This window comes from Phascolarctos cinereus, unplaced genomic scaffold (assembly GCF_003287225.1).
Source record: "Phascolarctos cinereus isolate Bilbo 61053 unplaced genomic scaffold, phaCin_HiC Scaffold_4;HRSCAF=312, whole genome shotgun sequence".
NCBI classification, from domain to species: Eukaryota; Metazoa; Chordata; class Mammalia; order Diprotodontia; family Phascolarctidae; genus Phascolarctos; species Phascolarctos cinereus.
The window spans coordinates 560,584,523-560,610,955 of NW_027555847.1; the positions used below are offsets into that span (position 1 = coordinate 560,584,523).

A 26,433-nucleotide genomic window follows, 5' to 3' on the forward strand; every position below is an offset into this window, starting at 1 on the left:
AGAAACTTTCATCTTTGTACCCCCAATGCTTCCCAGAGGGCTCTGATGACGTGAATTTTTAAATAACAATTTGTTAAATTAAAAACTTTAATTTCAGTCACTGTTCACCAGCCTCGGGAAGTAAATGGGATAAATGTCATTATGCCTATTTTACAGTAAAGAAACAAATTCATTCAGAGTGATTTGTTGATCAGACCAAGACAGAACCTGCGTCTTCTGATTTGTCATCTCTTTTCCATTGTATGTCACAACCTTTCACTACCTAAGACCCCTCTGACCATTTGTCCTCCACCCCACCCAATTCCTGTTGGGTCCTATCTCCTGCTGGGCTCCTAACAGAGCTGACCTCTAAGGCATTTCTTCCTGCTCTTGATGTACAATCCTATGAACTGAGAGCAGATGTTGTCATTTTGTATTTGGAACTATTTGAGAGATGATTCCAGGTTGCTTTCTTAGTGTACACCTAGGATTAATAGAACAAAGTTGTGCCTTCTGGGGTACAGCACCAGGGCCAAGAGCATACAACTTGACCTGAATTCAAGTCCCAGGTCTGATTATGGGAAATCCATTTAATCTCTCAACCTTAGTTGCCTCATCTTTAAAATGGGAATAATATTTGTAAATCTACCTCAAAGGGTCATTGGAAAGAAACCATTTCAGAAATCTTACAAAGTTATGGAAATATTTTAGAGGTTTCTTTTTTTTTAATTGGTAACTGACCATAAATTAATGCCTTGTGAGTGAATGAATAGGTTGGAATCCTTTTAAACAGTTCCTGTGACATAAGTATACCCCTATGTTATAGATTAGATAGTTCCTTATTTCTAACTACCCACACCTTCTTTCTCCAATAATTCCTTTTCATAAAATTAGACTGTGCCTAGGGAATACGACGTTGTGATTGAAACCAGGGAATGTGGACTCTGTTTGGCTCTACCAATTGCTGCTGACTTAGTTACAGGTTTGTCGGCACCAACAAGAAGAATCTTTGTGTTGGAGTTTATAAAGCAGATGTGGGTAATGCAAACAGTTCACAAAACTAATTGCTATTTGACAGGCCCAGAACGAAGAGAGGGAAAAAGAAAAACTACCTCTTTTGGTGGGTAGGTGGGGGGCCAGAGGTTGGGTAGATGTCTCTCCCTATGAAAGCCTTTTGATTACACAAAGCTACCCTTCTTTCTGATGGTCTAAGAGTCCTGCCCAGGCTTTGGCAGGCTGCATGTCTTCAGGCAACACCTCAAGTTTCCCTGACAGCCAGCTCATTGCTTTCATAGAAGGTGGAGCTCTGTGGCAAGCTCTTGGCTGGTGGGGCCCTTTCTGCAGTATGTGGTATTCCATTGGGCATGAAACTAGACTCGTATGGGAGGCTTTGCTTGGAGAGAAGCCTTTATGGCTGTGTCACCTAAAAGTGGATTCTGTTTGGGTGTGGAGATTATCTATGTAAGTATGTATGTATGTATGTATCTATCTATCTGTCTATCTATCTATCTATCTATCTATCTATCTATCTATCTATCTATCTATCTTTCTTTCTTTCTATATATCTACATATCTGTCTATGTATCTGCATGTTTCTTTGACTCTGTCTCTTCCATTTTCCTCCTTCTGCCTGTTGCCTGTTTAGACCCCTGAGTGTGGGGCATTCTGACCTTGAGATGGTCTCTGCTTCCTGTCTCTTCCCTGATATCCCCTCAGTTGATCTGGCTAGGTCCTGTGCCACTGGAGGCTTGCCCTGCTCTGAAGATCGATCTGGGGCAGCAACCATTATAGTGACCTTTGTAATACTTTATAGTTCTTCCCTTTCCCTCTGGCACCTGCTGTTCCTACTTGGATGCCAGCCCGAGTCACCCCTGAAGTGCTCTTGCTGAGGTCTGGTAGGTCTGGAGGAGCCTGAGGGGAAGGGTCATGTTTCCTGGACTCACCTTGTGTGAGTCAGGCCATCTATCTCTTGTTGAAATGCCCTGGTCCCACTTTTCTGATAGCAGCAATAAAATGCTGATGGTTTGCTGGATTGAAAATAAACCTCTCCGTTCCTGGGTGATGACCAGAGGTCACAAAAGACATCTTGGTCCCTGGTAGCAGAGTTTTCCAGAGCTGACTTCAAATGGGCTTTTCTACTATTTTACCAGGTCACAGAAGTTAATACTGTCTACCTCAAAGACACATGGATCAACCGGTTCTGTACAGCTGAAAAGCAATAATTATATTGAATTTAAAGTCAGGAGTCAGTCAGTCACTCACTCAGCAAGCATTTATTAAATGCTTACTATATGCCAGGCATTGTACTTGGTGCTAGAGACACAAAGAAAAGTAGAAACACATTTCCTGTCCTCAAGGAGCTCGCATTCTGAGGTAGCCTACGTGCAAATAACTACCTACATAGGATATACATAGATATAAATGGAAGGTAATCCCAGGAAGGAGGGGGTGGGAAAGATACTTTGCAAATATGATTTGAACTGAGTCTTGAAGGAAGCCAGGGAAGATAAGAATCTGACTAAGGCCAGGAGAAAGAGCACAAGCTGTATCAGACCATATGTGGAGAAGAATAAGGAAGAGGCCAGGTTTATAGGGCTTTCAAAGCCTAAAAGAGGACTTTATATTTGATCCTGAAGGAGATTTTGGTTCTGCTCTTGGTTTCACCGCTAATGCTCTGTGTGCCCTCAGATCCAACCTCACTGAGTCACAGCTTTGCAAAACAGGATAACACCAGTCCTGTCTACCTCTAAGAGTTATCATAAGGACCAAATGAGAAAATGCAGCATGGAAACCACCAGACTGGTAGCTAATCTTTGGACTTCCTTCTCTGAGCCTCAGTTTCCTCATCTGAAAAAATTAGGAAGTGTTGGATTAGATAATCCCTCACCTCTCTTCCCATGCTAATATTCAATGATTCAATCAATCTATTGGTCAACACTTATTTAAGTAGCTAGGCACTGGTGCTGTGGTAGGCAGAAGTGATACACACTGTAAAAGTGTAACAGTCTCTGCCCTTGAGGCACTTACAGTCTAGCCTATGGGGGATAACATGTCCCTATATAGGCATAAATAAAAGAGAACAAAATAGATAACAGATGATTGAGGAGGTGCTTGCGGAGGGAAAAGCTTCATCCAAGAGGCAGCAGTTTTAGCTGAGCATTGAAGGAGACTAGGAATTCTGTATGAGTAACAGAAGAAAGCCAATTTTGCTGGATTATAATGTGAGTAGAGGAGAGTGATAGGTAAGAAGGCTGGAAAGGTGGAGGGCTGCCAGGTCTTGAAAGTCTTTAAATGCCAAACAGAACAGTTTATATTTGATCCTAGAGGTTACAGGGAGACTGAAGTTTATTGAGTAAGGAAATGACATAGAGTTAAGCCTTGGGAAAATCATTTTGGCAACTATGTGGAGCATAGATGGGAGTTGGGAGAGAATTGAAGCAAGAAAACCAACTAATAAATAGTTACTAAATAATAAAAACTATTACAATTGTAATAGCATTGGTTATGATAATAATAGTCCAGGCGAGAGGTGATTCTAATGTAGAGAAAAATTATTTGAAAACCAGACAGTACTAGAATGTAAGACATTATTACTACTGTAGAAAACCATCTTAATTTAAGGATTCAAGATTCCAGGTTTCACATATTTTCTGTGCATGATAACATAGGTTAAATTAATTATTACTTCCTGAAGCAGCTTCAGCCCCTCACCTCTCTGCCCTATACTGTGTCTCTGTATGGAGGGTATGAATAGGCTTCTGTTGAAAGGGAGATTAGTAGGCATTAAAAATATATTAGCATCTGATTAGGATGTTCTCACTGCTATAATCAGAAAAGCTAAAAAAGCATTAAAAAGGTAGAACTTTGGAGAAAAAAACCCATAATTATAGTCTTGCATTTTATGGTACCTATAGGATTACAAAATGCTTTCCTCCCAACAATCCTGTGAGGTAGTTAGTGTAAGTATTCCTGTTTCTTTGGGTCAAAGGAGTCTTTTGAAGCCATACCTCAGGAATCTGTATTTGCACATTAATTCTGATATATTATCACAAATAAATGTGAATTATTATTCTTAGCTAAAATTCTGAGGTCTTTCCAACAGCACCAGTTAGAAGGATCAAGCACTTTCTAAAAAGCTCCATTTTTAAACATCCACTCGATTCTGACAAATATCAAATGAACTCCAGTCTGCTATCCAGCAATGGGCTATGGGTTTCCTTTCACTAGGCTTTCACAACTCAAGGGGATTAGAATTTTGAGCGGAGAGGGATCTTAGAGATTATATAAATTCATGCCTTATTTTTTAGATGAAGAAACTAAGGCCCAGAGAGTGCCCACAACCAGTAAGGAACAGAAGCAAGATTTAGACCTATGTCCTCTGACTGAAGTGGGAGCCGTATGAATAAGGCTAATTTTCCTCTATAGCAAACTCATCCCAGTTTACCCTTCTTCACATGGGGCTAGGAATATTAGGAGCCTTGGCATGTGGAGCTGAATATAGGTCATGGTGACCCATTTTCAGCTTTAGGTTTGAAATGAGAATAGAGACTTAATCAAATTGCTTTGGGAATTTTGTGTTTGGTCTCAAACTAAGAATCAGCGTAAGCTCTATATCCAATCACAATTTTCAGCATTGACTTTGGACACCCCCAGTGATCTCTGTGTGTGGTAGGGTGTGCTTGTATGCATGGGCACTTACCCTAACTACAGAGATGTATATGTGCTTCAACTCATAAACTCCCAAATTCTCTACTGGATACTTAAAATTCAGATATGACCATGCCCACATATCGTCATTGAAAACGATGGAATATGGGATGAGTTTGCTTTAACGGAAGACTTGCCTTCATTCACATGGTTCCTAGCAACAGCATTGTAGAAAGCCTTGGCTTTTCAGATAGAGGAGACTCCAGTCAGATTCTGAGCTTTGCTATTTCTTGGTTATGGGGAAGTTGTCCTGCCTCTCTGTGCTTTGTATCATCACTGAAGATGAAGATAAGGGACTTCATTAGGTTCACAAACTCAAAGAGTTTTAGAGTCGACATCATGGTGTCATGAAAAGACCATTGGATTTAGTGAGAGGAGCTGGGCCCAGATCTCAGCTTTGCCACTTAACTCCCCATGTAATCTTTTGGTAGTCATTTCTACTTATTGGGCCTCAGTTTCCTTATCTTGCCCTTTGTAGACCTATGCTTTCCTCAACTGTAAAGTAAGGGGTTTAGATTAAGTGACTTTTTAGGTCTCTTACAGTTCTAAATCTGTGATGCTAAGTTACTTTAGGAGAAGGAAATGGCAAACCATTTCCATATCTTTGCCAAGAAAACCCCAAATGGGGAGACGAAGAGTCATACAAGACTGAAAAACGACTGAACAACAACAAAAGGTACCTTAGAGCTCATCTAGTTGAGAAAAGTGGAGGTCTACAGGGGTTAGGTGATTTGCCCAAGGTCACAGAGCCAGCTAGTGGCTGAATTGGGTCTAGAACCCATGGCTCTAATACCCAGCCCATTATACCATAATACCTCTGTTGAAAGAGTTTAATAGATCCAATGAAGCAATTGAGAGTCTTGTTCACTGTGGGAGCTTCAGGGAGCAATGCAACTAGGAGAGGGGGTGTCCCAATTCCAGCACTTACTAAGATGTGATTTTAGGTAAGTCACTTAAACTCTGTGCAACACAGCTTCCTCATTTATAAAATGAGGATATTGATTATTATGATACTTTCTTTACAGGGTATTTGTGAGGAAAAAAGTTTGAACTTAAAAGCATAATGGTTAGGGATATAGCTTTGAACCAAAAAGTTCTGGGTTCAAGTATGGTCTCTGACACTTATGGTTGGTTACATAACCCTTGTATGTGTTACTTAACCTGTCATTGCCCTAGACATCTCCCTAAGATTGTAAATTGCAGAGATAGTGCTGAGCTTATAGGATTGTAGATTTAGAGCTAGAAAGGACCTTACAAGGCAATTAGTCCAAGCCTTTCATTTTACAAAAGAAGTTAAGTGACTTGCCCAAGGTCACATGGGTAAACAAGTGACACAACTGGGATTTCAATTGATAAATATCAATCAATAAACATTTATTATGTGCCTACCATGTGCCAGGCAGTGTGCTAAGTATAGGGCTACAGAAAGAGGCAAAAGATAGTCCCTTCCCTCAAGGATCATACAAAATCCTTCTTTCTTTCTTTCTTTCTTTCTTTCTTTCTTTCTTTCTTTCTTTCTTTCTTTCTTTCTTTCTTTCTTTCTTTCTTTCTCTCTCTCTCTCTCTCTGTCTCTTGCTTTCTTCCTTCGCTTAGAATTAACTCAATTATTAATAACTCACATTGTTAACCATAAAATATTTGTAGGTTTGCAAAGCACATTCCTCATAACAACCCTGTGAGGTAGGCAATGCAAGTATCATTATTTCTGATTTGCAGTTTAGGGAAATGAAGCCCAGTGACGTTAAATGATTTCCCCAAGGGGTTACACAGCTAGAAAGTAGCTAGCAGTTGAATTCCAGTCCTCTGACCACAAGCCTCTTTACACTTATAAATGCAATATTTTCCAATCATATTTTTATGGTGCCTCTGAATTGTTTAATTATTTTGTGTCCCCATGGCCCAAAAAATTGTCACCTAGTAGCTAACCTACTTTTAATAAGCTTCTCCAACCTGAGCTAGATTGGTCCTTGGCCAATAAATTCAAGTCTCTTTTAAAAAAAGAAAAGCTAAATTAAACAGTCATTTAACTCACCAGGTTTGGCATCAAATGATTCCCTGCCCTTCCCCCCCTCCAGGTCCTTTGACTACAAATCCAGTGCTTTATCATCAACGAATCCCAAGTCCAATCCTTATCCCTGTGCTATTATTTGTATTGCTGAAATCACTTGCTGATGCAGTCCCTTCTCTTCTCTTGTATTCATTCTTCCAAGCAAAACGTGGATAGGGTCAGGACGCTCCACTGTTAGTCCAGCAGGTTTGAAGTTTGGGGAGGAAGAGTCAAGTAGAGTAGGCTGAGAGCTGAGGAGGAGATTCAGGTGTTTCTGCATGTGAGGTGAAGGACTGATTGACTGATGTGAAATGTGCATGTGTGTCTGGGCAGGGTCATTAAAAGGTTTTATCTGTACAGACACAGCTGCCTCTGTAGTCCTGAATCTATTCCTTGCTGGGCTACCTTCTGAAGATTCTATCTCTGAGAACATTTGGCAAAGAAGAACCATCTTCCTTCTGTATTATCCCATCTACAGGAAAGTCTGTCTTATCAATGAAGATTTGGATCACCTGCCTGGGCTGGAGATGGCCTTGGCTGGAACATCCCTGTAACTGGAAAAAAAAGGGAGGAGGCCATATCTGATTATGATTGCTTGTGGAGAGGCACAGATGCAAGGCCAAACTGGCCCTAAGTTAATGTGGAGTGAGGACTCATGCATCTGATTTGGCTCCCAGAATTGCTGAGGCTGTCAACAGGAATGAAGTAATCAGAGGGAATGCTTGGGGATGTAGTAGTGACTTTGCAGATTTCTGCCATCGATCAGATAAGAAAATGTGTAACTGGAAATGTTCCAGCAGGGAAGAAAGGCTGTGATCATACACTGATTCTTTTAAGGAATTTCTGGAGCTGGATTAGTAACAGTACTGTGGGTGACCAGTGATAACCCTCGAGTCAATGGGCCAATGGCCCATTTGGAAAGCCGCTGCTATTTGTCCTTTCCTAGGAAGCATAATGGGAGCAGACCTTTTGCAGATACTCTTGGGATCTTTTTGGCATCTCCCTGAATAGATTTGGGCTTTCTCTCAAATCTTGTAGTTATTGCACAATGAGCTAGCAAGTGGTGGAAAGGTACTGGGAGTGTAAATCGATGAGGGAAGGGCTGCCCACCAATGTTCTTTTACCCACTGACATCCCTGAAAGCATGGGGAAAGAAATATGGCAAGAACAACCAGCTTGGAGATCAACCAGAGAAAGCTTTCAGATCTAGCCATTGGTTATTCCTGCCTTACAGTAGAAGTCTTTAATCTGGAGTCCACAGCACCCCTTCCTGCCCCCCAGGGGTCCATGGATAGATTTCAGCAGGTCTAAGAACTTGGATGAAAATACAGACAGACAGACACACACACACACACACACACACACACACACACACACACACACATACACACGTATCTCTTTCTCTTGCTCGCTCTATTTTTACTAACCTTGAACTGAACTTTAGTGTCATCTTCAGTTATGAATGTAGACAACAAATACTATTCGGAGAAGGGGTCCATAGGCTTTTACCAGGCTGCCAAAATGGTCCATGACACAAATATGGTGAAGAACCCCCAACTCACAGTATTATAGGTAATACTCTCATCTTTTATGGCGGACTCTTAGCACTCAATGGGCAGCTAGGCGGTGCAATAGAGTGCTGAGCCTGGAGTCAGGAAGTACATCTTCCTGAGTTCAGATCTGGCCTCAGGCATTTAGCTAGCTGTGTGGCCCTGGGCAAGTCACTTAACCCTGTTTGCCTCAGTTTTCTCATCTGTAAAATGAGCTGGAGAAGGAAATGGCAAACCACTCCAGCATCTTTGCCAAGAAAACCCCAAATGGAGTCACGAAGAGTCAGACACAACTGAAACAATACAACAACAACTAGCCCTTAAACACTAAGGTTTGACATTCAGTTCAATTCTAGAAAATGAATTAAAACAATTCTCATTAAATACTTAATTGGTCCTTGAGTGGAGTTTTTGGAGGTAGCTAACAATGTTTTTCACAATAAGGGGATGAATGTGTTATTGTGAGGTAGATGACCAGAGCAGTAAAGAAATCCCATCTGAAATCATTGTGTAAGGTCCTGGGATTAATGACAACCACAATACTGATGATAATAGCACAGAGTTAGGACATCTGTAGAGTCTGGGATTAACTTCCTGTGTGACCATGGGCAAGTCACTTCCCCATCTGGACCTCATTTCTTCATGAAGGGGATGGGCTAAATAATCATTTTGGTTAAGTGCAACCAATGATGGGTTTGAACTTTGAGTTCTGTTTTTTAGACCTCAGTCTTCTCATCTGAAAAATAAGGATTTGGACTGGGTCAAGTAAACAAGGAAGGAAACAAGCATTTATTAAGTGCCTACTATGTGCCAGGCACTGTGCTAAGCACGTTACAAATATCTCATTTGAACCTCACAGTAACCTGGGAGGTAGGTGCTAGTATTATCCTCATATTCCAGGTGGGGAAATGGAGGCAAAAAGAGATTAAGTGACTTGCTCAGGGTTTAGCTAGAAAGGGTTTGAGGTCAGATTTAGATTTGTACTCCTGAGTACTCAGGAGGGGGTAAAAGAGGGATCAGGGTCCAAATGCTAAGTTGAGCTGGAGGTACTTTCTATCCTCTGCTATCGAGAATTGCAAGGGCCAGGAAATGAGTTGGGTGAGGGTTTGGGGGAGATCAAGGGAGATGGCTTCGTGAAATCCATTTCTGAGTAGGTGAGAGAGATAGGTGCCTCTAATGGGTGAATAGGAGAGTTGAGGTATGACAGCCAGTACAGACAGACCATGTACTAAGCACTAAGGAATAGTGCTAATTTTTTTTTAATCATAGAGACAGAACAACCAAAAAGGGCCCACTTGTTGGGGTGAACAGAGTTAGACAGTGTGAGTTTTTTTAATTTAAAATCTTGAGCTGCTTTGGAAAAGTTTGGGGTTTGGCAAAACACAAAACACTTTTTCCAAAGGACTCAATCTTTTTTTCCCTTTTCCATTTTGTACTCATGTTTATTTGGAGAGAAAGAAATACAACCCATGTGTTTCAGATTCTTTCACTTAATTCTATGCAGCACTGTTTTCTCTAGGAGCTGTTTGATATTTAAGTAGCTTTTTGATCTTTTGTCTTAGAAAGAGGAAGTAACATTTTGACCATGAGAGGATATAAAACCAGATCCCCAGAGTTCTGCCTTTGCTGTCGAACTGAGTGAGACATCTGGGGAAGAGCTGATTTGGGACTGGATTCCTTGGGCTCATTCTCAAACTGCTTCTCTAAAGCCTCCCATCCTGTGGTGAGAACTCAAACTCTATCCTTAGACTTGGCACAAAGGAGGAAAATACAGTTTTACTTTGTCACTGAATCCCATAGTTTTATCACTCTTTAGCCAAAACTGTAAATTGTAAATGATTATTGCTTGGAACTTTCTTGACTCAAGAAGGGATACTCTACTTTCATGTCATACTAGGTCAATTTTTTAACCAATCAGAGTAGCTCCGAAAGAGAATTCAATCCCGTACCTGTCTTATACCTACAATCATGAGACTAGTGACGGCTGACATCATCTCTGTGGTGAAGGTGAGAGCTTGTTTTTAACTACAACTCAAGGGAATATCATATCAGGTTCATGGCTTTGAGAGGGTATGTAGGATGTATATGTATCTCTTCTTGGGGGCTGTAGAGACATAGGGATTGAACACTCTTCTTTTTCCCAATAATCCCTTTTCATTCTTGCTACATAGAGTGGAGGGAATTTTTCTTCAAAGAGCCGGTTTTGTTCTTTCTGTTTCCTCTCTGGGTAGTCAACAGGTAATTACAACTTCATAAAACTTGAGTGAAAACTGGGTTTATTACAAGAGAAATGAACATGCATGTGGAACCCAAGGGTTCATAGTTCATACAGAAGTTTGCATTTTTATAACAGTAGGACAAAGGAAGGAGGAAACACAAATCTCCACCTAAAGGGGCATGGCATGAGAGGGGGAAAGGTACAATAAAGGTGGGAAAAGGACAAAACCCCTCCTGAAGGACAGGAGCAAAGCTATGGCAAAAGCCACATTCTTTTCCCTTGGGAACTGCTAGGCTAGGAAGATAGAGTGGTCTGCTTATCTACAAGGATCCTAGCTGCACAAGCAATTTCCTAATCTAACGCAGACTGACTGGCACTTGTCTTGACTCCCAAGGACACACAGGGAGTCCAGCTTGGGATACAAAAAATACATTATGTCAGCTCAGTGGGGTCTTTGACACATTCAGGTCCTCCTGCATACTCTGGGTCCATATGACAACTCAAAAAAATTCAGGGGACCCCTTAACAACAGGGTATAGGAAGAAATCTTGTGTGTTAGTTATAGTTATGGGTATATAGAGATACCAAAAATACCTGTAGTATTGACTCAAGTACCAGTGATCTAGATTCGTTGAAAAATAAAAACAATTAGAAGACAAAAGACTGTACATTTCCTGAGAAGAAAGTAGTCTGTCTCTACAAGTGGTGTTCTCTAGGTTGTAGAGACACTTGACTTTAGGCAAAAAGAGAGAGTAGATCACATGATGGGAAATTTCAAGGGAATTCTGGACATGTACCATGTTCCAAAGTATACTTTCGCCCACCTACTGTTTGGTGAAATGTTGCAATCAGAACTTCTTCCCTTTGACTTAAGTCTTAGAGTTGAAACTAATTTTAATGGTGGGGCTATGTGTAGGAGAAGTGAGGTATCATAATATCAGGATATTAGATAGATGGAGGGAAAGAATGGCCAACTGGAATCTGATGGTCCCAAATCCAAGTTTTACCTAATTTATGGTATTCCTAGAGCAGGTACCCACATGAATAGCTAGTGATAAGTATTGGATTTTTTTTTTTAAACTTGAAGAGAGCCTCTTTCCAACAGATTTCACTAAAGATTTCACATAGTGTCTTCAGAATGTATGTTTGGAGCGTCCTTCTTCCACTCTTCCTTTCTTCAGAGTCCAAGAGGCAGGTGCATTTAGTGAAAACTCTGGTGGTTTTCACTCTGATGCTTAGGTGCCATGGAAGAACAAGGGAGGACTATAGTCTTCATTATTTCTCAAGAAGAGTTGGAACATAGACAAGGGAAGGTACTGGTCTTGTGACTGACTTCCTTACTCCTTACCTGTTGTTTTAAGGTGCCAAACCCTTTAAAAAAATATTTTGGATTTTGAAGATAACATATTGAAAAATAATTCTTGTACTAGTCTAGAAGGCATAGATTTCATACACACATACATAGATAACAAAGATTTAAAAGGAAACAGAAAAATATAGTTTGGCAAAACCAAGTAACACATTGACTCTGTTTGACAGTATATGCAATATTCCACTCTCATAGTCTACCATCTTTGTAATGAAGGGAGGAAGATTGCATTTTCTCCATTCTCCTCTATAATCAAACTTATTCATTATTATTAGTTTACAACTTTCAGTTTCATTTTATTGTTATTTCTGCCTATTGTTGTTATCACTCCATATATTGTTTTCCAGGTTCTGTTTGCTTTTCTCTGTATCAATTCATATATCTTCCCATACTTCTGCAGATCCTTCATATCCATTGGGAAAACATGAATTTTGCAGGAGAGTGGTAGCAGAGTCATAGGGAGGCAATTCTTGGACAACAATACTGCTGGATGCAGAGCATAGTAATACTTTTTATCTTTGTAGGTGCTGTGGATACCAGGGATACATAAATAATGGAGGAGCCAATAGTCACCCTCAATGAATCACTAATCTAGAAGTACAGAATTTGAGGGCTGGAATACCAGTTGTTTTAATCCTTTCTCCTCCACCCCCACAACCCATTTCACAGATGAAGATTCTTAGACCTAGAGAGATCGATCAAGTGACTTTCCCAAGATCATATAGCTAATTAGTAGAATAGCCAGAACTAGATCTTTGGACTCCTGGCCTCAAATCCAATACACTGGCAATTATACCACATGGGGAATAGACTATGTATATTGCAATGATTTTTTAAAAATGCTATTACACAGCAGAGTTGCACGTGTAAATTAGTTTAGCTTGAACAGATTGTGTTGAGAAAGTACCTACTAAAGGTCCTAGTTCTGGGGTCATAACTGGGGTAGGCCACTGTGTATATCCAACAGGTCTTATGCTGCTTTCGGCAATACCAGCTAGTCATGAGCTAATATGCAATGACTTATTAACTTGTTTATAGATAAATTTGCCTCTGAGTGCATGAAGCTATGTTAAAAGATTCTAGGGGTTCTATGAGCATGTTAGAAAAGTATGATGTTTGAGGGAGGCACAAAATCTTAATATTAATATAAACCAAAGGCCTGCCAGCCCACTCCTGGTTCCTTCTGTCACTTTCTGACTCTGTTGCTCTGAGTTAAAGGTGCCCCAGGATTTAATTTGACCTGTTGTTGCTTTTTGATTCATGGATGCCAGGGGTACAGAATCAGCTCAACTTATATGGAATAAGATAGGAGATGTAATCTCTTACCAGCTATTTGCAGCCATTTTATTCCAGGGTCAGCATGGTAAAAATAAAACAGGCCATTAATTTATAAATGTGTAGGTATATAGAACTACATATATACACATATATACTGTAATGCCCATATGAATACACATATGGATGTATATGTGTATGTATAAAAAGCTATATAAACAAACATACATAAACAATAATACCCCTATTCCTTTACCTTTGTAAATATTATGGATATTGGGGAGACATAAGCAAAAGAAAATCCAGTCTTCTATTATACATATATATATATATATATATATATATATATATATATATATATATATATATATATATAATATATATATATATATATGCATGCAGGTATTATATCTGTGTATATATATTATATATGTATGAATGCACATAGCTATATATTAATCTTTTTGAGAAATGCTTTTTGAGTCTTGATGCTATGCTAGGGAGAATATAATGTAACTGACCAGGCTGCCATTTTGTATGGGCAATTCTCATCTAAAGGAAATACACTCTGCTAGAACCTACATTTGAAAAATATTTAGCAGAAAGGACCTTGTTACTGCATAACTTTTATATGGATTTGGACATGCTTGCAAGTGAAATCATGTCCTGCAAACTATAATAAAAGCCCAATGCAATAGAGTTAACCTATCATTCAGAACTTAGCCATGTACTCTGACACTAGGGGATAATTAACTTAATGGCATCTGTGTTTGGCACAACTGGATCCCTGCCTTTCCTGCAACAACCTAAAGATTTGGGGTTCTTTCTTTAAAGATTTTTTTTTTAGGCAATTGGGGTTAAGTGACTTGCCCAGGGTCACACAGCTAGTAAGTGTCAAGTGTTTGGTCTGAGGCTAGATTTGAACTCAGGTCCTCCTGATTTCAGGGCCAGTGCTCTATCCACTTCACCACCTAGCTACCCTTTGGGATTCTTTCTTGAGACCTGTCTCAGTAGCATTGCCTCTTCTTTCCACCCCCCCCCCCACAACCCCAGCTATCTTGTACTCATTTTTTTCCTAGGAATGTATCATGACTCTCAGGTCTGTCTTCTAGAGTTCTGTTTCACTATAGACAGGAAGATTGATAAGGGTGTAGAAAGTTAATTTCAGATAAATAAAGCAAATACAGAAGTCTGGAGATAACACTTATTGACTTCATACAATCTAACTCCAGACCTAGAATTTTAGAGTTGGAAGGAATCTTAGGGAATATGAAGTTCAACCCCATCATTTTACAGATGAGGAAACTGAGGCTCAGAGAGATGAAATGACTTGCACCCATAGTATGCAGTCATTGGAACAGGCATTTTAACTCAAGTCCCTTGGCTCCAGCACTGCCCCTATACCAGGGGTTTCTAACCATTTCTCAAAGTGTTTTTGGATGCGTAAAATAAAATGCAGAGCAAAGGAAAGTAATTATTGAAATACAGTTATCAAAATATTTTTTAAAAAAACACAAGAAGTCCATGGACCTCAAATCCTATACTATACCATGCTGGTTCTCTGACCCTGATTGACCTAGAATTCTCCTGGCTAATTTCCTGAAAAGTCTAGAAGAATGTAAACTCTTTGAGAGCCAAGACAATCTTTCATCTGACCTCTGTATCCCTGTAGCTCAGCATAGTTTCTTGTTCATGGTAGGTGCCCAGTAAATGCTTGATTGGTGTCTGTTTTCTCTTTAGAGTTGTCTTCTTCTCCCAGTTCATACTGAGCTACTGGTTGAATTCTTCTGGTCCCTAATGTCTATTGGACTAAAATTACTTTTTCTTTCTTTAAAGTAGGCACTCTTAGCTTTTTTGTGTCTGTCCTGGACCCCTTTGGCAGTCTAGTAAAGCCTACAGACACTCTCTTAGAAGAATTTTTTTTGGGGGGTTTGTTTTTGTTTTGGAGGCAATTGGAAATTAAGTGACTTGCCCAAGGTCACACAGCTAGTATCTGAGGCCAGATTTGAACTCAGGTCCTCCTGACTCCAGGGCTGGTGCTCTATCCATTGCACCACCTCTCTGCTCCAAGAATGTTTTTAAATGACTAAAATTCATGGGATTATAAAGGAAACCAAATATGTTGGAATACAGTTATAAAAATATTTTTAAAGAACATATTAGTGGATCCCAGTTGAAGGACCTTGCTAGTGTCATCTGCCTCCTAACTAAATCCTTGAGTTCAAATAGCCAATATTTATTTATCCTTTATGGTTTAATAATATGCCCTTAACTGCTATGTAATAAATATATGCATGTATTCATGAGGTAGTATTACACAGGAACAGGATAAGGTCTGGACCTATGATTTTATTGGTATAGGGAACTCCCAGAGAAAAAGCTAACTATAACAATGCAGGTCAGCACTTTGTCAGCAACATATAGTTTCAGAGTTGCCTAAGTGCAACTTAGAGGTTAAGTGATTCACCCAGGGTCACATAGCCAGTATGTGTCAAAGGTAGGACTTGAACCGAGGCCTCTATGATTTCAAAGTCAACTCTCCATCTGCTATTCCACATTGCTTCACAGCATTACATAAATGGGTAGAATGATGGACTTTGAGACCTGTAATTGAATTCCACTTCTGACACTTACTAGCTATGTTATCACTAGCAAATCATTTAGCCAGCCTCAGGCTGCTCTCCAAGATTTACCTATGGAGTTAAAGAAGTGTTGTGTTCTATGGATGGAGGAAGTTCCCAAACTTGGGAAAAGTTGATTTCTCATGATTATCCAAAAATATCCCTTCCTACCTCCTCCCAATCATATTTAAGGTGATGAGGAGACTGTTAGCAGTGATAGCACCTGATACCCTGACCTATAGAATAAGTGATCCCTCATCATTTATAAAGGACTTCAAAAGGATTCTAAGTAACCATTGATGGGCACTCAGTAGAGTTGTCAAATCAACAATTGAAGAAATGGCTTGGGAGATGAAGTCCTCTAAAAATATCCTCTTTACATTTGTCCTTTTATACTCATTAAAATGTCTTATAATCACCTGAGTCATCCTCCCAAGCCCAACGTTAACTTCAGGGTAACAGTGCTAATGGTACTTTTCATCTCCTGGTGCAAGTATGCCTTCTTACATTCTCTTTTCTTCCTTAAAGGTATTGGGAAGAATGTGATCTGTGACCGAACAGCTACACCCCTGGATGCCTTCCGGATGATGTCGGCTGCCCACTACTACCCCAAACTCATGAGCATCATGGGCAATGTCCTGCGCTTCCTGCCTGCCTTTGTGCGGATGAAGCAGCTCATCCAGGAAGGCTACGTAGGGGACCTGCTGGTGTGTGAGGTCCAGGTGCACAGCGGGAGCCTCCTGGGCAAGAAGTACAACTGGAGTTGTGATGACCTGATGGGAGGTGGGGGCCTGCACTCTGTGGGCACTTACATCATTGACCTGCTGACCTTCCTCACCAGCCAGAAGGCGGTGAAAGTTCATGGGCTGCTCAAGACCTTCGTGAAGCAGACAGACCACATTAAGGGCATCCGCCAGATCACCAGCGACGACTTCTGCACCTTCCAGATGGTGTTGGAGGGTGGTGTGTGCTGTACTGTAACCCTCAATTTTAACGTGCCAGGGGAATTCAAGCAGGATATAATTGTGGTGGGTTCTGCTGGGCGGCTGATGGCAGCTGGCACAGATCTCTATGGCCAGCGGAACAGTGCTCCGCAGCAGGAGCTCCTGCTTCAGGACGCTACTCCTGTCAGCAATTCCCTGCTGCCAGAGAAAGCCTTTAGTGACATCCCGTCACCGTACCTACGGGGCACCATCAAGATGATGCAGGCGGTACGGCAGGCCTTCCAGGACCAGGAAGACCGACGGACCTGGGATGGGCGACCCCTCACCATGGCCGCCACCTTTGATGACTGCCTCTATGCCCTCTGTGTGGTAGACACCATCAAACGGTCCAGCCAGACAGGGGAGTGGCAGAATATCACCATCATGACTGAGGAGCCAGAGCTGAGCCCTGCCTACCTGATCAGCGAGGCCATGCGCAGGAGCAGGATGTCTCTGTATTGCTAGCATGGGTTAGGGACAACGGTGGCCATAGGAAATTTGGGGTTGGCAGTGACATTGGGGAGGTGGAGAAAGAATGCAGCTGAATGCTTTTGGGGGAGTGGAGGAAATGAAACCCCTTCTTTGCTGCAAAAAAAAAGAAAACCTAAGGGTTTGTGGGGAGTGGACCCCAAACAGGATTTTTTGTGGGCATGAACTAACCACATGAGGATTCACAGTCCTCTCGGCTGCACTTGTCTGGTCAGCAGCCTGTAGTGCTAGCTGGCTGAGCTCAAGGTGGAAATTCCTATGTGGTTTATCTGCCTCTTTTGCATTTACTGTGAAAGGTAGAGGACTTTTTTTTTTAAACCTTCCCTGCCTTCTCTCTGCATCACTTTTCTCTACATGTGGCTCTATACCGCACATATACATGCACCCCAACTTTCCCTCCCAGCCACATGGTGCTGTAAGATCAGGCTGCATTCAATGGCTAGCTGTTTGTTGCTGGCATGAAAGACCTTCCTGATACCCAATTCTGGCACCATGTGGTCCTGCAGTCTCATATCTCCACATATGCCTGTTTGCTCTAGAGGAAAAGGATGAACGGAATGTGTGCGTGTGTGTGTGCTTATGTGTGTGTGCATGCGTGTGCATGTGTGTGCGCATGCGTGTGCGCGCGCACGCGCGTGTGTGTGTGTGTGTGTGTGTGCGTGTGTGTGTGTGCACAGCAGTTGGGTGTGAGGGGATTGTCAAGTGTGATAGTTTGGAGGCTGGGCAGCCACTTTTCAGACTATAGTATTTGAATGAGAAAGCATCATCAAGCCTTATTCTGTAGGGAAGAATATAGCTTTTCAGGATGACACAGTCACCTTTCCACTTATTCTCTGCTTCCTATCTCTCCCTACCTTTGCAGATTGTCAGTGAGGGTCTTTTCAAAAGTTGGCTTACACCAATTGATTCCCCCCACCCCATTACTTTGATTAGGATAGCTTGGTGAGAAGCAGAAAGCAGAGCTCACTTTGAATTTTTGTTTTTTTACAAAGTTGTGTTAGGAGACAGGGCTAGAACTGAAGAAACAACCTGAATCCATCAACAGCTTGAGTAACCATACTGAAACCTCACTATAACACTCATTAGATTTTAGTATGAGGTTGGATTAGGTTTTATGGACACCAGAGAGACCATAAATTACTCTAATATGGTTTTGTCTGCCGGGGTGATTGCACAGCTCAAACCTCAAGTGCATGCAAAATTACAGAAGATAGAACTCAGTGAAGTCCAGGTATACTTGGCTGACAGCCCCATCTGCTCTTGGTACATAATGAGGGAAAACAGGTGACTTGACATCATAGGTGTAACAGCCCAGACTGAATTTAAAGCTCACAACACTTTTGGAATTGCCTTGAACTGTATTAAACCTCTTTCTATTCATCTGGAAAAGTGAAGAAAAAATGTTCCAGAAGTGTTGCTCAGATTTTGTCCCCTGTAGGTTTGAAAGGGAAAGAGCTGGTTAGTTCCTCATATCTCTAAAAAGAATCCTTTCTCTTGCCTCCTTAGAGAAGTAAGGATCATCTGACTTGCCTTTGTTCCCAAGATCTAGGTCAGCCTCTGATGGATTTTGGGTATGACCTTTTAAAATGAAATCAAAGGGCATAATTTTAAAGATTTCCTTGGTTTGATGGGGTTTGGGTTTCTCTGATTTATGACTACCCCTACAAAACTACCCTGCCTTGGCAGGTCCCTTAGCCTCTCTGTGCCTCAGTTTCCTGCTCTGTAAAAGGAGGGGATTGGACAAGATGACCTCTATGGTCCCTTCCGGCTCTAAACCTGTGATTTGGTGATTCTCTGGATGGAATGTAGAAAGTGACATGAGAAATTTAGGAAAATCCTTGGAAACTCACCATAATGGTAGGGAGATATTTTCAAAGACTTTATGGTAGAAATGCAGGGTCCTTTTTGGTAGGCTGTGAGTGCCCCTTTGAAGATAGGATGTGGAAGGCTGTGAGTGCCCCTTTGAAGATAGGATGTGGAAGGAGTGTGTATTTCCTAGTTAAGAAAAACACAGAAGTGAACATTTTAGCCAAGGAAACCCCAAAGAATGGTTCCTGGGATGCCTCTGGTGCAGGTACAGGAAAGAGAAATAACTAAAGATAGGGTGGTTCTCTTGGTTAAAAGTCAGAGATAAAATCCAACATGACTCAATTCTTGGGTCTTAACTTCTGCCCCAGTGCCAATAGAGTCAAAGTCTTTGTGGATGGAAAGGAAATAAGCAATGGCTTAAAAAAAAACAGATTTGTGTGGATATATTTTGTTTTTATATTGCTTAGACTTCCCCTGTGAATGTTCTTCCTCCTTTTCCCAAAGAGCCATCTTTTATAATGATGTTTTTTTTAATGAAGGAAAAGAGGAAGAGGAAAAAAAGCAGTAAAACAGATCAATATAAAAAAAAAACACCTGATGTTATATGTAAAGTTCCATACCATGGATCTGAACATTTTACAAAGAAGCTAGGGGAGGTCTCTTTCCATATCTCTAAATTCCCTGGTAGACCCCCCCAAGGCTACTGGGGCATCTACTAATCCTGGACAGTCCCAGCAATTGCTGACCCCCTTCTGGCTGCTTGAGGTGATACCAAGGGGAGGAGGCTGCCCTTCCATTTTGCTTAAAACTCTGCTCCCTGTTGCTCTGCTGATTTGCCCCATCATAGCCTGTGCCCCTGCCCAGTTAAGAACTGTGAGATAATACCAAAGATTTCATCTCCAATTATTTTATGGGAGGAAACATAGGTGATTCTGCTACCATACAGTAAAATTGTGAGGGTGACTTCATTAAAGCACCTGTGCATTTATAGGCTAGATGCAGAATTCCCTGACTGAGGGAAGTGGGCTAGTCCTGCTAGCTCCAAGCTCTAGATGAGTTCCCTGAGGTGACCTCCCCAATGACTCTTGAAGATCATCGAATGCCATTTGGAAGGAACTTCGAAGGTTATTTAATCCAAACACACCAAGCTCAAATTCCTTCTACAACATACACAATATGTGGTTTTTCAGCCTCTACTTGAAGACATCCAGAAATGGAGAACTCACTACCTCCTAACCCAGTCAATTTAATTTTTAGACATCTCTAAGTAATAGGAGTTCTTCCCTTGGATTGAACTTAAAGCTTTCTCTTTAGACTCTCTGCCCATTGCTTCTAGTTCTGTGGTCCATCCCTTCCCTTTCCCCACTTTTTCTTCATTTTAACCATTCCCAGTCACTTCAACCAAATCTTTCTATGGCATGATTTTGAGTCCCTTTGCTACTCAGGTCACTCTTCCCTGGGGTAGTCCAGGCTGTCAGTGTGATTCCTAAAATGTAACACTCTTAAATAACAATACTCCAGATAAGATCTGACTAGAGCAAAGTGAAAGCATCACCTATCTTGTTCCAAACATCATATTAATATGGTAGAAGATTCTTTTTTTTTTTTGGTTGTCATGTCACACTGACTCATTGAGTTTGTGGTATAAATTAAAAACACCCAAAACTTTTTTCCATATGAGCTATTGTCTAGCCATCTTATATACTCATGCAAGTGAATTTTTGAACCCAAGTGTAGGATTTTACATTTATTTATCACTATGAAATTTTCTATTAATTAATTTGTCCCATTGCTCAAGCTTATCAGGATCTTTTTGGATCTAATGTATTTTCTATTCCCTTCTTCATACCATATGAAAATTTGAAATATAACGTTTGTGCCTTCATGCAAGTCACTGATAAAAATTGTTAAATATAAGGCCAAGAAGTTCTCCATGATCTGCCAACCATCATTTTTTGGGCCCAGCCTTCACCCCGGTTGCCAGATAGTTGACTCTCAGCTACCATCTTTCTACCTTGTCTCAAGGATATCACAAGAAACTTTGCCAAATGTCTTGCTTGACCCAATGAGATAATAAATATAAAGAGCAAAGCAAAACTATGTAAACACTAGACAAAAAATTATCATCATCTGTGATCTTCCACTGAACTACCAGTTGAATAACCAAACAGGGCAATGAGGTTAGTCCTTGCCCTTAATGGACCTTTGCTGCCTTTTAGTGATTATTCTTCTCTAAGTGCTCAGATCAGTTCATTTCTCCACTCTGTAGGAGACAACCCTCCATTTGGTATACTCGACCTTTTGGAATGTTGCTAGCAGTGAAGAAGGCAGATGCAGCATCATCAACCCAGACCTCCCTCCTTTGACAAATGAGGAGACTGAGGTCCAGAGATGTTAAGTGATTTGTTCAATGCCCACAAGTAGTAAGTGGTAGAGATGGGATTTCAGCCTGGGATCTCTGATTCCATATTCCATGCTCTTTCTACTGTATTATGATGCCTCTCAGGAATGTGGTACTTTTATCCTTGGCTTCTTTTATTGGAGCAGAGATCATCTCTTCCCCTGATGACTTGATGAGAATATTTTCCTGCCTGCTCATGTCTGAGTGATTAAGGCATCTCTGTACTACACCCATCCCCTGTTTTGTAGGAAGCAGTGCTTGACATTGGGCCAGAAAATTATTGAATTGCAAAGAGAAAAATCGATTTCTTTTTTCCGCTTTCAGAATGGAAATGTCATTCCCTTTAAAATCTTACTTTCTGAGTTACTTTTGATTACAGGTGATGTAGGAAACCACAGAGCGAGGCATTTTTGAAAGACCCATGATTGACTTATTGGATCCTTTTTTATCTATGGCTTGCTCTGGCCTTAGTATAATAGAAAAAAAAAAGATCTTGTCTCAGTGAATGGGGCTTTTTGTATTCATTTGTGTATGTACCCAGAGCCTGAGTCCTGGAGAGCCTTGATCTGAGTTTATTGTACTGACTTACCCTGGATCTTATTACAAAATTGTAGTGTGAGATTCTAACCAGTGGCTGTGTTCTAGGTGGCTGTTAAGCAGGGCTTAAGCCAGGTGGGATCATAGACTGTTAGAGCTTTAAGTTCATTTAGCTTTACCCTTTCATTTTACAGATGAAAAAACTGAGGCTTAAGCAAATGAAGTAATTTACCCAAGGTTGTAAAACTTTATTGGTATCAGGAATGACGCTGGAACTCAGCTCTGTCAACTTCCAGTCCAGATTTCTTTGAGGTCTAATGTTGCTTTTGTGATCTGCTCAGTGTTTTTGAATAGGCATGGGACAAAAAGCTTAAGGAGGTGGTAAACCTGTTTGCAGAGATCAGGAGAAAAAAAGATATAGCTGTATCATAATCATGAAATCTTATTACTGAAAAGATCCCCTTCTAAGTTCAAGATCAAGAAATTGAGCACTAAAAAAAGGAATGTGACTTGTCCTAAATCACTTAGGTAATTAATTGAATGGCAGAGTCACCATTAGAACCCAAGGCTCCTGTTGTCCTGTCCTATCCCGTTCACTAAATCATTCTGCTTCCTTAAAAAGTTGCACATGAAACATTCTTCTCTTAGCTAAATAATACCCTGTAATGATAGGTTTAGAGTTGAAAAGAACCCGAGAGGCCAGCTGTACCAACCTCTTCAATTTGTAAGTGAGGAAACTGAGGCTTAGAGAAATTGATTGATTTGTCCAAAGTCACACAGGTGGTAATCAGAGGTAGGGTTTGAACCCAGGGCTTCAGAACTACTGCTTTTCCACTGTACCAAACTGCCTCTTCTTATATGCCAGAAGTCCTGGCTAACAGTCCTGCTTCTATTCCACCCTGTCACTGAATAAGGATACACACACACACACACACACACATATATGTGTGTGTGTGTGTGTATATATATATATATATATATAATATATATATATATATATATATATATATATATATATATATACACACACACACACACACATACATACATACACACACACACACATTTCTCCTTTTAACTTTAAAAGCTATGGGATTTAAGGGCTGCACTGGAATTCATGCTTGGCTTAGAGCTAGGAAACCAGGGTTTGACACCCTAGCCTTGCCACTTATTGATTGTGTGGAAGTCACTACTTTCCTGGGCCTCAGTTTCCTGACATATAAAATGAAAGTACTGGAACTCTTACATTCTATATTTTTACATTGGATATCCTACTAGGGTAACCCTTCCCCCATCTTTTTTAAAGTCCACAACTCAAAATGTCATGTTTCTTTTATACTTATTTTTTTCCCCCCAGAGTACAAGGAGTAGTGAAATAAGATATCTGTAGATTTATAGGGGCATGGCCACTCCACAGTCTGGAACTTGATTTTTTGTTCCCCACACACCCAGAAAGGTGTAGAAGTCCCAGGGAGAATGAGCTGATTTTCACCATCCTGGGCCTTCAACACTGATAGATGGGTGAGCTGGCCACTGGCTTTGTCATCTATCAAGGACTGACTGGAGGGGATGTTGTCACCATTAATATTAGTAGGAGCAGTTTCATTTGTTTAAAAAGAAATGAGGACAATGAGGGGGAGGGGCTGTGAAATTAGGTTAGCATTATGTCTAAGTGATTAAGTCCACAGGACTGGGGATGAGAGAAGTAAGGAGACCTGGTCTCTCCCAAACGCATTAGCTTTCCATTGCAAGGGATAATCCTGTCAGGTGTTCTGTTGAAGTTGCATTTCAAGATAGTACACTCTGGAAATTTCTGTATCTGATGTATTTTCCTTCTCCTCCCCCCTTTCCCCAGTCTCCTGATTCCCTGAATAAAGGGCAGTAACCTAATGCATGCTTGAAGTGAGGGGAGGGAACATGTGTTGGGAATGTTGGTTCAGCCATCAAAAGGGTTGAGCTGATGTAGATGACCTAAAAACAATTGCACCCAGGAGTTTTGGTTTTTTGACTCAACTGCCCTTCTCCTCTGTCCATTCTTCTGCTGCCCTCTCTGGATGACCATCTTTCCCCTTTCTCTCCCCACCCACTCCTGCCCAACCATAGAGCTAAGCTGCAGAATGAGTCAGCTGCCCTCAATCCTTAGCCTTGCTCCAAAGCTGCCTTCTGCTCCAGGTTTGGCCAACTGGGAGGGATGAACGATTTCTGATCCTGAGGCAAGTCCCCTATGAAGAGAATTAAATAAGAGCGAGTGACCCCAGCAGCCTCTTTACTTATCCCCTTTTCCTTCACATCGTTGTCATTAACATTCCCAGTGCCTTGTCCTGGGGAAGGACTGAGCTCCTTGCAGTTTCTCATTCCTGAATGCTGCCTGGTGCTTTTCCAGTACTGCCTTTGTTTTTGTTTCTTTCCTCACCAACAAACCTCGCATTCATTTTGTTGCTGTATCATTGTGGAGTATGTATTTATTGTGTTTTACATATATGTGTACAAATACAAACCTATATATATATGTATGAAAAATGTCAATGCATGAACATATGTACAGTAGATATTTTAAAGAGCTATTTATCAAAAAAGATATGTGTTATAAAGTAAACAGAGTCTATATTTTATATATGATGTAGATAGCAAAAAAAAATAGCATTTAAGTTGTAGAAGGATTTTTTTTTCTTTTGGTAGCAAAAAAGGACTATGAATGTGACCATTCTTGGTGTTTTGAGTCTATGCTCTGTGATCCTCATGTTTTAGCAGCCAGACTGCTTGGTGAGGAAGCCTCTCTTCCCTACCTGGCCTCGTCGGGGCCGCTTGCTCCTAGGAGGGGCTCCCTTGGCACTGCTCTGGGGAATGTCATTTGCCTCACTCGGCCACCTGGTATGTGATGCATAAAACATGGTTTCTGGCTGTTCTACATGTTTGCATTGATGGGATAAAGGAACTCAAAGTGGCAAATAAAGACATAAAAGAAGAATGTCATTCTAGCTGGTTTCCTTTCTTCTATATTGCATGCTCTTCCCCCACCATAACTTCCCAGCTGCACTGGGGGGCTAGAATTCTCTTCTAAAGGCCCTTGGGGTGTGGGTTATCTGGCTGGCCTAGGGCTGTGTGGTTTTCATTCAAGGAACCAGGAATGGGAAGTCTGTGTGTCAGCAGTGACCAACAAAAAGGCCAGCACCATGGATCAAGTGATACTGAAATTTAAGGATCACAGAACATTAGATCTGCAAGGGAGATCCTCAAGGTGATCCCCCTCATTGAATACATTTAGGGAAACTGGGGCCCAATAAAGCAGAAGGCCCTACCTGAGGTCACACAGGGAGTAAATGGCAAAGCTGGATTTGAATAGGTCCTCCCCCTCTAATTCCAGTGCTCCTCCCACTACACAATTGCCTCTGTACCTTCTTATGATCCTACAGGCATGGTAACTGTTTTGAGTTTACTTGTCACTTGTCAAAGGTTGGTCTATTTTGTACAAGCCCTTTGGATTAAGGCTGGGACCACATCAGTCCAAGACTGTTCCCAGGGGGTATCCCTGAGAGATGGGTTCTGAGAGAACTTCTGAGAGATGGGTTAACTCTGTCCTTCCGAAGGATACAGATTCCTGTTTAGCCAGCTGCAAGGTCTGGTTTAATCTGGGAAACTTCTGGGTCACCCTAATGGTGACAGCTCCAAACTGTCCCTATCTCTCCAGAGACCTCCAGTATAACCCAGGGCTATCTACCCAGTTAATAACTCAATATACAATGTGTGGCTGACAACTGTAAGGGGAAAAAAAATGACCATTCAACTAGTTACATTTTCTTGTAAAAAAGGTAAGAAATTAACAGCACAGAGTTTAGGATGAGGAGTATATTCTGGAATCCTGTCTGATATTAGAAACTCAACCAGCCACTAATCCTTGAAAGATAACTTTAAAAAACATGCTATTATTTTTGCCAATTAACAAGAGTTTATTTTCTCTCTCTCCAATATTCCCCTCCCTTCATTAAACAATAAAGAAGAAAAAGAAAGCTTTCATAGCAAATATTCGAAGTCAAGCAAAAGAAATTCCCACATTGATCTTGTCCCAAAACACAGGTCTCATTCTTCATGCCAAGTCTGTTTCTGGCCCCTTGAATCATGGTATGTCACTGTGTTGCTCAGGGTTCTCAAGTCTTTCAAACCTGGTTTTCTTTATGTTTTTGCTATTGTACAAATTGTTCTCTTAGCTCTGCTCACATCACTCTGTGCCAGTTCATAAAGGTCTTCTCAATTTCTCCTGAAAACTGCCCATTTCATCATTTCTTATAGAGCAATACCATTCTCTCATAATCACTACCATATTTCGGTTAGCCACTTTCCAATAGGTGAGCAACCCCTCAGTTTCCAGTTTTTTACACAAATATTTTTGTATATGTGATTCCTTTTCCCTGGATCTCTTTAGGGTCATGAAAGATAACTTGTAGCATCAT

General features: G+C 40.9%; 1 protein-coding gene across 1 annotated transcript in view; it reads left to right on the forward strand.

Moving 5' to 3' along the window:
• The window catches only part of GFOD1 (Gfo/Idh/MocA-like oxidoreductase domain containing 1), a 151,216-nt gene extending 129,160 nt beyond the window's left edge, over positions 1 to 22,056 (forward strand). The window contains exon 2 of the mRNA XM_021009917.2: positions 16,295 to 22,056. Within this exon, the coding sequence (XP_020865576.1) occupies positions 16,295 to 17,214 (920 nt within the window). The 3' untranslated portion in view covers positions 17,215 to 22,056. The remainder of the gene's footprint in view (positions 1 to 16,294) is intronic.
• Positions 22,057 to 26,433: the final 4,377 nt, after the last annotated feature.